This window comes from Spea bombifrons, chromosome 6 (assembly GCF_027358695.1).
Source record: "Spea bombifrons isolate aSpeBom1 chromosome 6, aSpeBom1.2.pri, whole genome shotgun sequence".
Taxonomy (NCBI): Eukaryota; Metazoa; Chordata; class Amphibia; order Anura; family Pelobatidae; genus Spea; species Spea bombifrons.
The window spans coordinates 30,698,959-30,713,431 of NC_071092.1; the positions used below are offsets into that span (position 1 = coordinate 30,698,959).

The 14,473-nt window shown below is 39.5% G+C and overlaps 1 protein-coding gene across 2 annotated transcripts in view; it reads left to right on the forward strand.

Moving 5' to 3' along the window:
• LOC128499803 (carboxyl-terminal PDZ ligand of neuronal nitric oxide synthase protein-like) overlaps nt 1-14,172 on the forward strand; it is a 33,105-nt gene extending 18,933 nt beyond the window's left edge. The window contains exons 3-12 of one of the 2 annotated variants that reach the window (XM_053468728.1): nt 497-589; nt 1,065-1,123; nt 2,309-2,417; nt 6,424-6,565; nt 7,359-7,516; nt 7,643-7,795; nt 8,168-8,333; nt 8,620-8,760; nt 12,548-12,851; nt 13,239-14,172. In XM_053468728.1, the coding sequence (XP_053324703.1) occupies nt 497-589; nt 1,065-1,123; nt 2,309-2,417; nt 6,424-6,565; nt 7,359-7,516; nt 7,643-7,795; nt 8,168-8,333; nt 8,620-8,760; nt 12,548-12,851; nt 13,239-13,761 (1,848 nt within the window). In that variant the 3' untranslated portion in view covers nt 13,762-14,172. Of the gene's footprint in view, nt 1-496; nt 590-1,064; nt 1,124-2,308; nt 2,418-6,423; nt 6,566-7,358; nt 7,517-7,642; nt 7,796-8,167; nt 8,334-8,619; nt 9,027-12,547; nt 12,852-13,238 lie in introns of those variants that run through there. The other variant, XM_053468729.1, reaches the window with a different exon arrangement.
• Nucleotides 14,173-14,473: the final 301 nt, after the last annotated feature.

The following is a 14,473-nucleotide window of genomic DNA, read 5'->3' on the forward strand; positions in this document are numbered from 1 at the left end:
GGGGACAGGGAGTAATTTCAACCTCTTCGGTTGTGGTGTGGGCACGTGATTGGGAGCCAAGGCACGAAGGGAGGCTTTGGGTCAAACTGTGGACATGAAAAACACTTCATGGAAATGGGTTTAGAGTTTTCATGGGTTGTTTTTGCTTGCTTCATTCTCGTTTTGGATTTCAGCTACGCAAAATTGGTTCAGTAGTAATGATTAAGGTAAACAATATTTGACACCCACATTTCAGAACTCGTTAGGAATCCAGTAACGCTTTAGATGAATTTAAATTTAGGTCTTCATGTCTTTCTTTGTTACTTATACTTGTTTCTTTCCAAAACACTTTTTCTTTGCTTCTTCTTGTATCTTTTTTACCTTTTGTTTCTCAATCAATAAATATATTCTTCTCTGTCCCATCTACTGCCTCTCTAATGTGTCTGCCTGAAAGTCTTTCGTCCTTTTAGTCTCTCTCATTTCGTTTCTCCCGCTAAAGCTCTTGTTTTCCCCACAGTATGAATTCAAAGCCAAGAACATCAAAAAGAAAAAAGTGAATATCCTGGTGTCTGTGGATGGGGTAAAGGTGACCCTAAAAAAGAAGAAAAAGGTTAGAAAAACAGTCGCTATGATAATTTACCTTTTATTTTGCCTGTTTTTGTAAGCTAATGTTCCCTTTCTTTTAAATTATGGTAAATCTAGCATGATGGCGTAACTCCCTTGGTGGTCACTCTGTGAGTACTTTGCGATGGTGGGTCCGTCTATCCCCATGTTGTCTGACTTTTTCCATCTAGAGCCACATAATATTAAGAAGCTTATGATTCTCTGAAATGAATGATGTACAGCAGTAAATTAACGTTTCTGGCAGATTGTGTTCTGTACGAAAACCCTTGCTGGCCACACCGGGTCTGCTAACATCCAGTTTAATTGCAAAGTTTTATCAAACTAAGCCATATGGGATTTACCCAACCGCTGGAGCATTTAAAGGCTTTTGTGTTAAAATAAGACTTAAAATGTTCAGGAGTACTGGTCACGCTGATGACTTAAATTCCTAAAATTAACTTTCAGCTTTGCTTTCTTTACAGAAGAAGGAGTGGGCTTGGGATCAGAACAAGATGCTAGTTATGCAAGATCCTATTTACAGGTTAGTTTTCTTGATTTACTAAATATTATTGGGTTTTTTTGACGTGGAGAACAAGCAAGTTGTCTCATTTTTCTTGACATGCTAATAAAATGTATGTTACAGGAATAATGTAGGCTGTGCTTATGGTGATCTGAACCAGGTCTTGAGGAAGGCCGTAGCTGTATTTAACATAAAAAAACATCCTCATCAAGCAAAACCATTGGCTGTTTCTGCTCCAAATACCCCAGAGGTTATCCACAAATCTACGGGTTTACAGTTCTGTCCATGAGATCATATTCATATTTAACTGTATCAATGGGTGGTTGGCACCCCTAAAAAACTTGTTCTAGCTGCCTGTCTCCCAGAGCTAGCATTACTCAACTGTTACACTATGCCCAACCCATATTTAACATATACCCTCCTTTCTAATTTTTACTTTTTTGGGGTACAGCAAAGTGTGCAGATAAGTGCCTAGGGGCACTTAGCATGTAAAACTGGCCTTGAATCCAGCAGCTTCTTCCCATAACTAATAGACTGTTCCAGCGATGGCCAGTGGCCAAGTGGCATTGCAATTCAGTAAGAGATCTCATCAGGACATGTGGAGAGAAGGGTTTCCTTTTCTTATGTGTAATGTATTATAAATTAAATCATAATTTATATATGAATTTAACCAGGGCCGGCCCTACAATGGAGCCGACTGGGGCAATTGCAACTTTGCCGCCCCAAGCGCTTTTATTTTTATTTTTTTTTTTTTGAAGCGGAGGAGAGAGAGAGAGGGGCACCGAGTGGTTTTCGCTTACCCGCTCAGCGCCCCTCTCTCTCTCTCCTCCGCGGCGAGTCTCCCTGTTCGGTCTTGGTGCCGGCTTGTAATGCAGAGCGCCGGAAGTGACGTCAATTTCCGGCGCTCAGCATTACAAGCCGGCACCGTGGCAGAGCAGTGAGACTCGCCGCAGGACTGTTTAAAGGTAAGTACCGGGGGGGGTAGATTATGGCGTCGGTGAAGTTTAAAATGCCGCGCCCCCCCCCCAGCGTCGGCGGGGGGGGGGGCGGCATTTTAAACTTCGCCCCAGGCGGCGTTAAGTCTTCGGCCGGCCCTGAATTTAACACATGTAACCTCACTTTAGCTCTAATTTTATCACTGTTTTTCCTCTTGAGTATCTTCTTTACATTATTTCCAATCTCTAACCAAGTTGTATTTGCCCAAAGAATATTCTATGTATCGCATGACTCCCAGGATCTCAAGATCTTCAGCTATATTGCCAGAGACGGAACCAGTAACATCTTCCGCTGCAATGTCTTCAAGTCAAAGAAGAAGGTAATGTATGCGTGTTACTTCTTTTGTCAATCATACATTCCATTTAATCAGCGTTCCCCAGTCTCCTAAATAATCTCACTGCATTGTAACCCCTCAGATATGCATCAAAAAATATTATGTTAATGCTATTTTGCTTTATGTCAGAGGTATGCTTAATGTTATTCTCTTCATACCCCTCACACAAGCAGGTAATCTGACTACAAGTTATAGAACAAGTGTTTGTACCCTGTGTACAAAGTCAGTGATTATTTCTGAAACATGTTTTTTTTAGCACAAGTGGAGTGTTATAAGCCAGTAATAATTTCTTATGAAAGTCTGCCCTTGAAAAGGGACATTAGATATGCCTCATCCTGTAAATACAATTAAAGGGACACTCCTGCCATCACATATCTCCTTAAATTTCCATTGTGTTACTTTTGCAAATGCATGGGAGTATTCTACGGAATCTGCCACGGCTCAAATTGATTGTGTACAATGGTTCTGACACTACACACACACACACACACACACACACACACACACACACACTGGCTAGCAGTATACATACACATTGACTCGCACTCTACAGTACACACACTGGCTCTAGCACTTAACATACTCACACTCGCTAACATTAGAGCACACACTGACTGACAAAATACATACACACACATACTAACACTACAGTAAACACACGCTGACTATAGCACTATATGTAAAGACACATATTCATTGACTCTAACACTGTACTTGTACACACACTGACTGTAACACTATACATACACAAACACACACTATACATACACATACACACACTATACATACACATACACCGCTCCCCTCACTCGTACCTTGTGGAGGTCTGTCTGCACTGCGTGGGAGGTGCCTGCTGCTGCCTCTCTACCACTGCAAGATCACATAACGTGGGCACCTGGAAGCATATTGCTTTATATAAAAATGGCCGAACATGTCCAAAATAACACAGTGCTTTGGGGTTGTTTAATTTCAAGGGAGCTTGGGGCTGCAGTACCTTTGGGGCCAAAAAACATAATGAGAAGGCAACACAATGCAAGTCTGCAGTGAGATAACTTCATATCAGTTCTAAAATGCAGACGTGTTATGTTATTGTGGATGACTGTATGTTGACTTGATGTGAAGTGAAGCCCATTAATGTTGCTGCTGGTTAGAGGATACACATAAATCCAGGAATTCAGCAACTGCGAGGCGATAAACTTTTCATTCCCCATCTGTTTTACATGGGTATAGTGGAGATACAATTAGTAAAACACTAAAACAATTTAAACAAATTAATAAAACAATGAAACTTCTCTGGGCCTATCTCCTAAACCCTCCGTTTAGTGTTACTGATAAACCTTGAACCTCTGCAAGGGGACTGAACTCAGGAGTGCAACTCGTGCAAGAGCAAGCTAGCACAGGGGCCGGGGGCCTGTTTCTTTCAGCAGGTTACCTGCCACGAGAAGGCCCCAGTTTGATGGATCCCATACAGCTCTACATATGCTACATCATTTTTAATCGGGTGATTTAATGTAAAGGCTTCTCAAATGAAATGTAGTCTTTTAAAAACCGGAGACTTTAGATAAATTCAATCCTCAGTATCAGTGAATACCTTCGGTTTCTAGAAAAAGCCAGTATGTTTCAATTCCGTAACTTTATATTTGGAAAACCCTAGCTAAGGATAATATTAGGGGAACAAATACATGCACAGGAACACTGCTCTAAACTCAGCATACTTTTCAAACATCAGTCGCCATTCCTAAATTGCAGTAATTTATCCTATTTTGCATTTGTTTAAACGTTTACGGGGATTTGGTGGAGTCCTGCTCATGCGATAAGGAGCCTTCCTTGTTGGTGTGGTCTGGCCTCTTTCCCTCCTAGGGTGGCCTTAAATAATACTTCATTTCTTTCATCTCGCCAATATCTTAGTGTTTGGTGAATAAACCCAAAAAACCCTATACCAACAAGAAGAGAATAGACTGCTCCAAGGCTTCATTATAGCAGTTGCCATGGAGAATCTCCTGTCTGGACAGAAATAAGATTCAATATAAGCTGAGTTTGTGTTTTCTCATTGTTTGACTTCAACATGGTCACATTCATCCGCCTTTATTGCTACTTCAGGCAATAAAAAGTCACTTGTGTTATGTCTTCCCTGCCTGTAGTTTTTATTACCCTCTCCAGCATTGAGATCGGAGTTCTGCACTTGTATCGGTCTTACTATGAAGACAGCAGGACAATGCATGACAAACAATGCGCTAAAAAACATTCTATGTACAAAGCTGCGCAAGTTTCTATAGCTTGTAGCAATCATGAAGATCCTTCGATTTTAAAGACTCATTGGTTAAAATGGATCAATTGCTCTAAGTCAGATTTAAAAATGCTGTACACCAGATAACATATGTGCAGATCACATATAACAATAAGAAATATATAAAATCTAACACTTATATACCATGAGGGAACGTTGTTTTAACTATATATTGTCAGGATCTGCTTGATTATTCCTTCCCGTTAATTTAAAAACCTAATGGGGTAGACATGATTCTTGACTGGTTAATTGCAGCCTTTGTAAGATTAAAGTGAGCAGGGGAGGCCTAGCACCTCCTGTCCCAGGGGACACGTGAATCCAAGTGGCCCCATGCCCCCCCACTAGTTAACATATGCACTAGCACACCTATTTACATACATTCTATCACACACACTCATGCTAATACACACTCTTACATACATACATACACCATCCCTGTGTAAAAACAGGAAATGTCCCCAAACACCTTGTAACTTTTGTAGTAGACATATTAACTACAAAAAAAAACGTTAGAAATCCCCAAAGCTGCCTTTCAACCAAAAATATTAAACAAAAAAAGAAAGATAATGTAGTATGTAATGGAGTGCCTGACCCTATAATCTCCAGAAAAAATAAAAATAAACCCATAGATATGGGGAATTACTGTTACAGAATACAAAAGGAAAACATTCATAGACGGTGAGAGTAATGAGCAGTTTTATATTTTGTGGATGTTTCCCAAAATACGCCTTCAATTGTTTCTTTAAAAGCCAAAAAGAAAAGTAAATATGTTTTTATTTCATTTGCATTTGTTGTGTACAGTTCATAAAGTTAAATGTAATGTAAATGTGTAGGGTTTTTTTTGCTTTCCCACCCACTGTTATATTTTAATCCAATGAAATATTTTTCTGTATGTATTAATATCAAAAGAAACTCCTACTAATCCTTTAAAAATATACAATACAAAATATACAATACATACAAAAAGTATGACCAAAAGTATGTGTACACCCTCCTAATTATTGGGTTTATGTGTTTCAGCTACACCCATTGCTAACAGGTGTATAAGATGAAGCACATAGACAAGGCGCCTCCATAGACAAACATTGGCTGTAGAATGGGTCATGCAGAAGAGATCAGTGACTTTAAACGTATTATTATGAAGAGAAAGCATCTAGAAGTAACCGCTCAGCCATAAAGCAGTGGGCCACACACACACTCAAAGAGCGGGGCTGCCGTGTGCTAAAGCCCATAGCAAGTAAAACAAAGTGCCTGTCCTCTGTAGCATCACTCACTACGGAGTAACATCAGCACAAGGACTCTTTGGAACTTTGGAAGGCTCTTTCCTGTTCCAGCATGACTGGACCTCTGTGCACCCCATGGAACACCAATTGTGAGCCAGGGTTTGTGGTTCAACGTCCATCCCTGACCTTGCAAATGTTTGGCACAAATTCCCGTGCTCACCAACTCCATATTACCACCTGTAGTTTTAGAATGGGATTTCCAACAAGCTCATATAGGTGTGATGGTCAGGTGTCCACATGCTTTTGGTCATATAACGTATATAATTTCTTTTCAACAGAATTGTTTTTTTTTATTTTATATAACACCCTATGTTTAACTGACATCAACAAAAGCTAAATAAAAGGGATATTCATAATTTAACAGAAGTATAAGACAAATGACGGGATGACACTGTCCCTTATGTTATGTCTTATTGCACAGAGCCAGGCCATGCGAGTTGTCCGGACGGTGGGGCAAGCGTTTGAGGTTTGTCACAAGCTGAGTCTGCAGCACACCGAGCAAGGCGGGGATGGACAAGAAGATGTGGATAGTGAGAAGAGTACTGATGATTCCACGGTACCAGGTACATGTGATACAAGGATGAGCGCTATGTCATTGCGTTTCCTCCATCGAAATTCAAAACGCAGAGGCAAATCAAGATCAAATGGGGCCCTGGGGCAATACTGTTCTATGGGCCCTATTTCAGTGTATGCACATTAATGCTTTTGATAGTTGTCTACCCTTTAAATGTTCATGGTCTCTCCTCTCTGTAGAAGACCCCAATATGCATCTACCCCTTCCCCTCTCCACCCAGATATTTGCAGATCTGCCGACATAAGATATACATACCGCCAACTCTCTCCAGCTCAGGGAATGCTGACCCCCAAGCGTTGACATTGCTCCCTTTTTTTTTCTCACTACATCATTTAGGTGGGTTTTTCCATTTTGGATAAATACTTTAAGATTCTTCTAAAGCGGGTGTCGGGTACATCATACATTTCACGGGACCACAGACAAAGCTAAGGGGCCACAGTGCGAAAGCAAGTTGTACGAGTGTACACATACACACATCGATATTCAGACACTTAACAGTCATAGCAGTCCTGTACCTTAATACCCATTTGCTTTACAGTTACAGTATATAGGTACACACCATTCCTTGGTTCCATATTATTCTGTTTTGATGTCTCCTTATGTCACTTTTTGTGTTTTCTCAATATCACTTTTAACAACTTTATTTGTGTAGATGTGTATTGTCTCTACTAACATTCTTCTACTCTAACAAAATCGTAGCTTTGTGCCCTACCACGTTTTTTCACCTGTGTCTCTCATGTGGCTCTGACAGTTCTCCTAAATTGTTTCTGTTCCTACCCCAGTGACACAAACGGTTGCCAGTGTGGATCATCCTGCAGATGAGACGGATATTGATGCGCTGGACAGTCCTCTCGCAGGCGGGGAAGGTCCAGCATTTAGCCGCGGAGTGACTGACCTGGATGCTGTTCGTATAGAAACCGATCACACAAATGAAAATAAGGTGAATGCATAGTGCACATTGATTTCCAATCATTTTGACATGCAAATACATACTCTGCTCTTGCATTGTATAATGCATGGGTATGCACCTAAAGCCACTTAAAGGTTTGTGTTTTCGGCCATGCAGAAGGACCAAGTGATTCCGGCCTCTCCCAAGCTGCTTCTCCCGGCCAGCAGTCAGCTACCTCCTGGTGCGCCACTTTCTCTGCACCACCAGATCCAGCTTCTTCAGCAGCAACTGCAGCAGCAACAGCAGCAAACTCAAGTGGCCGTGGCACAGGTAAGAAAAGTTATGACCACTACCCATTGTTAAAGCTAACATAACAGATGACAACTTTTAGAAACCTCTACCAAAAATACTCAGTTTGTGAAAAGTGGGGTTGAAGACATTCATGTTGGTTATCTCAGGTAATCTGTAAATTCTCCCGTTCCCTTTTCATTGTCTCTCAATAGTTTCCATCTATGGATATGTATGTATAGATCCTCCCTGTAAGACAAACAATTATAAAAATGAATTTACAACAGCTGCCCAGGTCATTCCACTCTAACACAGCCGTTATATATCTCTGCATAACTCAGTTCTTCTCTTACGCTTACAACCTGCCACCAAAACTGTGTTACTAATGCCCACTAAATGTATACTTCTCCACAGGTCCATTTACTGAAAGACCAGCTGTCGGCTGAAGCTGCTGCCAGGCTGGAATCTCAGGCAAGAGTCCATCAGCTCCTTCTGCAGAACAAAGACCTGCTGCAGCACATATCTCTGCTGGTCAGACAAGTTCAGGAATTGGAGGTCAAGTTGTCTGGAAAAAATCCTAGTAAGTGGTGTTTTCTAGAATCCAGTGAATTTATTGGAATAGTACTGGTTATTTGGCATTTACATGTGATCACAGTCTTGTGTGTTTTGTCATATGAATTTAGTGCGGGTGTGATGTAGGTAATGTAGCTAAGGCAGGGCAAGGCTTGTGTGCATTCAGTGTCCGATTAATGAAGGACTTAAGCTACCAAACTCATCAATGATTATTGTGTGTCGGGGAAGTGCAGTGAAGTGGTAATGAACGTATTATAGATTTATTGCTGATTTTATTTCCCGTGTAATTTTAGTGGGATCTCAAGACAGTCTCCTGGAGATTACATTCCGTCCCAATGTCCTCCCGGTTTTGTGTGACCCTTCCACTCCAAAGCCTGAAGATCTGCCTCAACTCACTGATTCGGATCCCTCTTTTCAACTGGGCAGCCCTTTAGGTAGGACAGACTGCCTGGTCAAGGTGCAGTGTTACCGCTTTGTGCCAGGCGAAGGGCAGGGAACGGGTGAACTACTGGGCAGCTTGGAGCTCTACAGGTTCCGAGAGTCTGGCATAGCCTCTGAATACGAATCGAACACAGATGACAGTGAGGAAAGGGATTCTTGGGCACAAGATCACGATGGTAGACTGGCACATGTCCTACATAGGGACATGCTAGGGGACAGTCTGGAGGATGAGATAGCAGTGTAAATGTAAAGTGTATTTGTAAGGGTTGGGTGTGAAACTAAGATTATAGAGCTGTCTTTTTTTTTTTTTACTCATGTATTTCATATACAGTACTTGGGGATTTGGCTGTATTTATAAAATGTACATCTGTGATATCATGAAACATGGGTATATTTATGTTTAGACCTGATTATGTGACATCATAGAGATATATACGTATGGTGCCTGGTATCAAAACATTCAGATGTATTCAAACTGTATTTACATGCTGAGCCTGGTGTCTGGACACTCCAGTATAATTATACTCTGTGTCCAATATCAGGACAGATTAATGTAACTTTACCTCATCTCTTTTCATTTGTTTTTTTATGCCTGTGTTATATGGTGGTAATAGTTTAAAATGTGCAGTTATCAGTATTTATTGTATGTTCAATATCAGACCAATATGTATATTTACTCTACGGCATCAGAGTTCTGAGTAAGAACTGATGGTTGTAGTTATATCTTGCGTAATATCAATTTATGGCAATTGAGGGTGGCTGTAGATTTTTGAGGTCTTAAATAAAAATGTTTTTTGGGGGTAATCTGTAATGCAAGCAATTAAAAAGAATAAATATAAGCAACACTATATCGAAGTATAAAAAGTGAGGCTCACAATCCATCTTGTATGGATTTCATAAAAATTAACACAATTGCATTAATATGACCTTTTGTTAAAAATTGATACACTATAAAATTATATTTTTGTAGGTACATTTTTGTACTGAAAAACATGAATACGAAGAATAAAAACAAATTCCTTGTAAATATATCTCATATCTGACAGCTGATAGAAGGAAGGAACTCAAATAATATCAAACAAAACTTTAACATACTGCTACAGGAGATTTATTTTAAAACATAATTCTTTTTATCGATTGTGATCATTCTGAAAGCACAAATGCACATTCTGGTTACTTAAATCCAGAGCAGGAATGTTGAACTCCAGGCAGGGGCATGCTGGCCAAGGGGGCAGGTGGGTAATTACCCTCTCCCCCAGACCATTCCTATTTGTGAAGACATTTGGACCACATAACGTGTATGAGAGGAAATGTAAGAGTGAATGTGTGAGAGCATGAATGTGTATGTGTGAGGGTGTGTTAGCATGAGTGTGTAGGCGTGTGTTACTGTGAGTGTGAGTATGTTTGCTAGTGTATGTGTGAGTTACTGGTGGGGTGGGGATGGTCAACAAGAGGCACTTGGCTTTAAGCACCCAACCACAGGCCAGAATGTGCCAGCCCTTCCCTGACTCCAGGTTTGTTACATGTATAGTGTTCCCAGCATGCAGAATGGCTGTGATATTAGGACAAACCTGTACTTATTCCACACAATGTGTTTGTTGCAGGACAATAGGACAGGCCTCGATATCTATATACCTATAATGTAAATCTATGTCCATATATACATTCTCTGTGCAGCACTTGGGAACTTCCCAGGGTAGAGTAGCCAGAGAAACCTTGAACATAGTATTTTATGATGGATAAGAACCATCTAGACTAACCCTTCAATCAGTCCTTGGTCTTGTCAGTCCTTACATTACATGGGTTGGACTGTGTTGTGTTGGGTAGTTCATTATCAATTCTGCCATAGAATGCAAAAGAAAGTTTCAAGAGGAAAAATGAAAAATTGATATTGCAAGTTATGGAATCTATGCCCAAAGTGGGTTTACATGATTATTACATTTTCACTAGTTTTTTATTTTGTTTTTTTGTCTTGAACAACCAGCAGGAGAGCTTAGCTGCATAGAGGTGAAATACTGTATGGATATGAAAGGCTGATAAAACACTCAGGCCTCACTAACCTTTTATATTTGTTATTAAAGTGATATTTGTAAATGATTTGTACATTCAACAAAATTGGCCATTAAGCCATTAGCAGTCAGCTTGGCGTCCCTCTGTAATCATGCTCTATAGGCTCAGCTGGGTACTGCGTTTTATTGTTTTTAGCCAACCCAAAGTCAACATTGGTAAACATATTGGGTTTTTAAAGGGACATACAGTCTCCTACGCTCCAGCTATTATGGTCTATAGGTCCAAGGGGGTTATAGGGGTTACTAGTTGCTGGGTTAGAAGAGTTGCACTGGGTGGTTGTACTTACCAATATCCCGTCAAGCCTCCATTGCATCCACGGTGCGTCGGCAGTGCTAGTTTTACAACACAAACATTGTAAAAGTTGTATGAACTGGACTCGGTCAGGCTCTGTATTTGCGGTGCCCTTCTGGGGTAAGCTGTATTGGTTCATTTATAAAGCTGTTGTGCTAGTGACTCCTTAGATCTGTTTTTATGTCTGTAAAAGTGCACTTACCTCTTCTTTGTTAATTAACAATAAACTTTATATTTCTAACATGTCTTTTCCTGTCTCTTAATATTCTGTAGTATTCTTCTTTTTAGTTGTCTTGTTCTTTTTTTTTTGTTTATCCTTGTTTTCAATTCCTATTTTAACACAAATGTTTGATAAATAACCCTTATTTTTCTCGCTGTAATACCTTCTGACATCACACATATGACTTAATGTTAATTTGGGAGCTGCACGTGCATTAATTTAATAGTTATGGCAATATTGAGGATTGCTACGGGCACCTAAGCAATGCGTTAAGTTTAAAAACCTCACATATTCCATGTATATGCTTATTGACCACTTAGCGAATAGGTCACTAATGCATGTGATATCTTTTTTTTTTGCACATGGATATTGGTTATTATTAATTTTTTTTCCCACCAAAATTAGTTAAGGGTATTGTTAATAGTTGGGAAATTGTGAAAACAATAATTGCTTAAATGGGTTTCAAAATGACGTGTGTTTCCTTTTCTTATAATGTGCTGCCCGAGTATTCTCTGTAAGGTAAGACGTGACTCTCTCCCCCTGGTGGTTCAGAATTCTTGTGTATTTTTTTGTGTCATCCACAGCCCCGTAGACTGTGTTTCTAAAACAAGGTGTCTTCATTGTTTTCAATTCACTTACGTTATCTGATCATTATTTTGTTTTTCTGTTTTCAGTTGAAGTCTTTGTGTGTTTTATTCGTTGTGTCCATACCCCACTAGTATTGGAGTTGTTTCTGTAGGTTAAGGAAGATAGTTTTGTCTTGGATGTGATGCCCATTGTAATTATCATTCTTGGCCCTAACCAGTTTTGAAAATGGGTGTTAATAAAGCATGAACCTTGTCTCATATTTACATACAGTGTATATCAAGGAGTCCGATTGGGTTAGGTTAGTCATCATCTTGATCATTAACCCTATATCTTAAGCCATTTTTGTAGCTTAAAAAGGAAACAAGCTAATAGTCTTCAAAAATGTTGTTATTACCTATTAAGAGATGGGCGGAACATATTTCTGAATGTAATTAGTGTAATGAAATGTGGTGGGCAAAATCAACTTGCCTTATAACACGGGCGTGCTTAGCTGTGGCTACTATGAATTTTATATTGTAATTATTATGTATCTGCAGTAGTATGTATAGTTTAGTGTTTCTTTTTTTGTGAATAAAATATGTAGCTCATGATATCATATGTTTATTTGACAGTTGACCAAAGCATATTCCAGAACTCAAATGCAGCTCACACACCAAAGCTACAGCCCAGCCGATCCCTTAGCCAGTTGACAAAGACACAAAGTAACTCCGATCCTGCAGGAGTCGGTATTTTGGTTGGCAGCACCCAGCACCTTAAAAACCTAGGCAAAGCAGTTGGTGCCAAGGTGAATGATTTCTTACGAAGGAGAGAGACTGATCGAGGAGACATTGGTGTCACAGAAGTAAACAAGACTGTGGTTACAGCGCTCACCAGCAGTGAGATGTCTTTGTGTCGGAATCTTGGTGAAGGAGAAATGTGAGTGTTCCACAGACATCATGTTTTCTGAAGGAGACAGTGATCCCTAAAATGTGGTGTTCATGAATAATGCTTCATTAATTTTCATTAATAATTAAAAACTTTGCATTGTTTATGTGACCCTTGAATAAATACTATATATGGTAGGAAACAAGTGTTTCAGAAAAAAAGATGAGCAGTAGTCTCATCAAACTTGCTACAGAATGCTAAAACAAAAAAGGAGATATCTGATCAAAAGTGACAAGTTATTTTTCAGTTGTGAAGGGTCTCATATTACTAAAGTAATTAAGCTGGTGAATTAACAAATATTATTTTTTCTTGGTACAAAAGACCATATAACATTCTAAGCTTCTGGACTAACTGACGCTTATCTGGTAAATTTTGTAGGTCAAAGTTTTTGGAGAGTTTTCCTCGCCTTGAACCTCCTCCACCTGTTGTGAAGAAACGCACCCCACGGGCTTTAAAGACGACACAGGATATGATGATCTCACCAAATCCGGTAATAACCAACTCGGAGAAGCATCTGAGTTTCCCTTTATCCAGCTATAACATAACAAGTGAAACCCCCAACGAATCTGTAGTTGAAGAGGACAGATCCCCAGAATCAAAACACCAGCCTGATCCTTTACCCAACGGAAAAGCAGAAACTGATGTTAAGGAGCATGCTGAGGAGCATAACGGGGTTCTTTCTGAGGCAACCTTCACTGTACCTGACCTAATTCACAAAGAAATGCTGGAGACAGACCTCCGAGTTCCAGCTGCAAACTACTCGTATAAGACAGACATGAAAATCAGCTTTAGCCAAGATGAGCTAAGAGAAGAGACAAATGATTCAGCATGTGGTTCATGGCCAACAAACTCAAGCCTGGACAAAGAAGGTCCCCATCCCGACTTGCTGTCCTTTGAGTAGATATTTTTATGGTGCCATACTGAGAGTCGTTTGATAATTGGAACCATGGGTCTTTAAGATGGGTAAAATGATCTTTGTTGAAAGCAGACTACATGAGTAATTATGACCTCACCAGATATACCACCAGGGGTTTCCATACTTTTCTCACTAGTTACATGTTAAGAATTTAAATTATTTCACTGAGTTCACCTGTAATGTGCCTTCAGGAGGCGTCCATGTAAACTATATATTAAGTGATGTATTCCTTGTTAATGAAAGATTCTTAGATTTTTTTTCACTTCTGGGGTTTTGTTAAATATTTCAAGATTTTAGGGTATTTTTTGTACTTGTGTAGCTGCATGCCATTTTTACTGTGTGCATATTAGTGCATATTATCAAAGTACGTTTTAGAAATAAAATATGTAACATTAATTTATAACTAACATAAATCACAGTAAATTCAGCAGCATTTTCTGTGTTGTGACACAAACGGGGGGGGACATATCACACAGGTGTCATCGTCATGAGTGTGTATCATATATTAACACATTTTATGCAAATGAGAATTTTAAAGAATGGAAATTTTGACAGTGGATTAACACTATTAATATATTGCTCCTTTAATGTAATGTGCATCTTTATATGAATTTGAAATGTTTTTAACAGGGGTGTAAATCAGTTTTTAGACTTTTATATTTTTTCACTTTCTTACATGTTTGAGTATGTTTTTTGT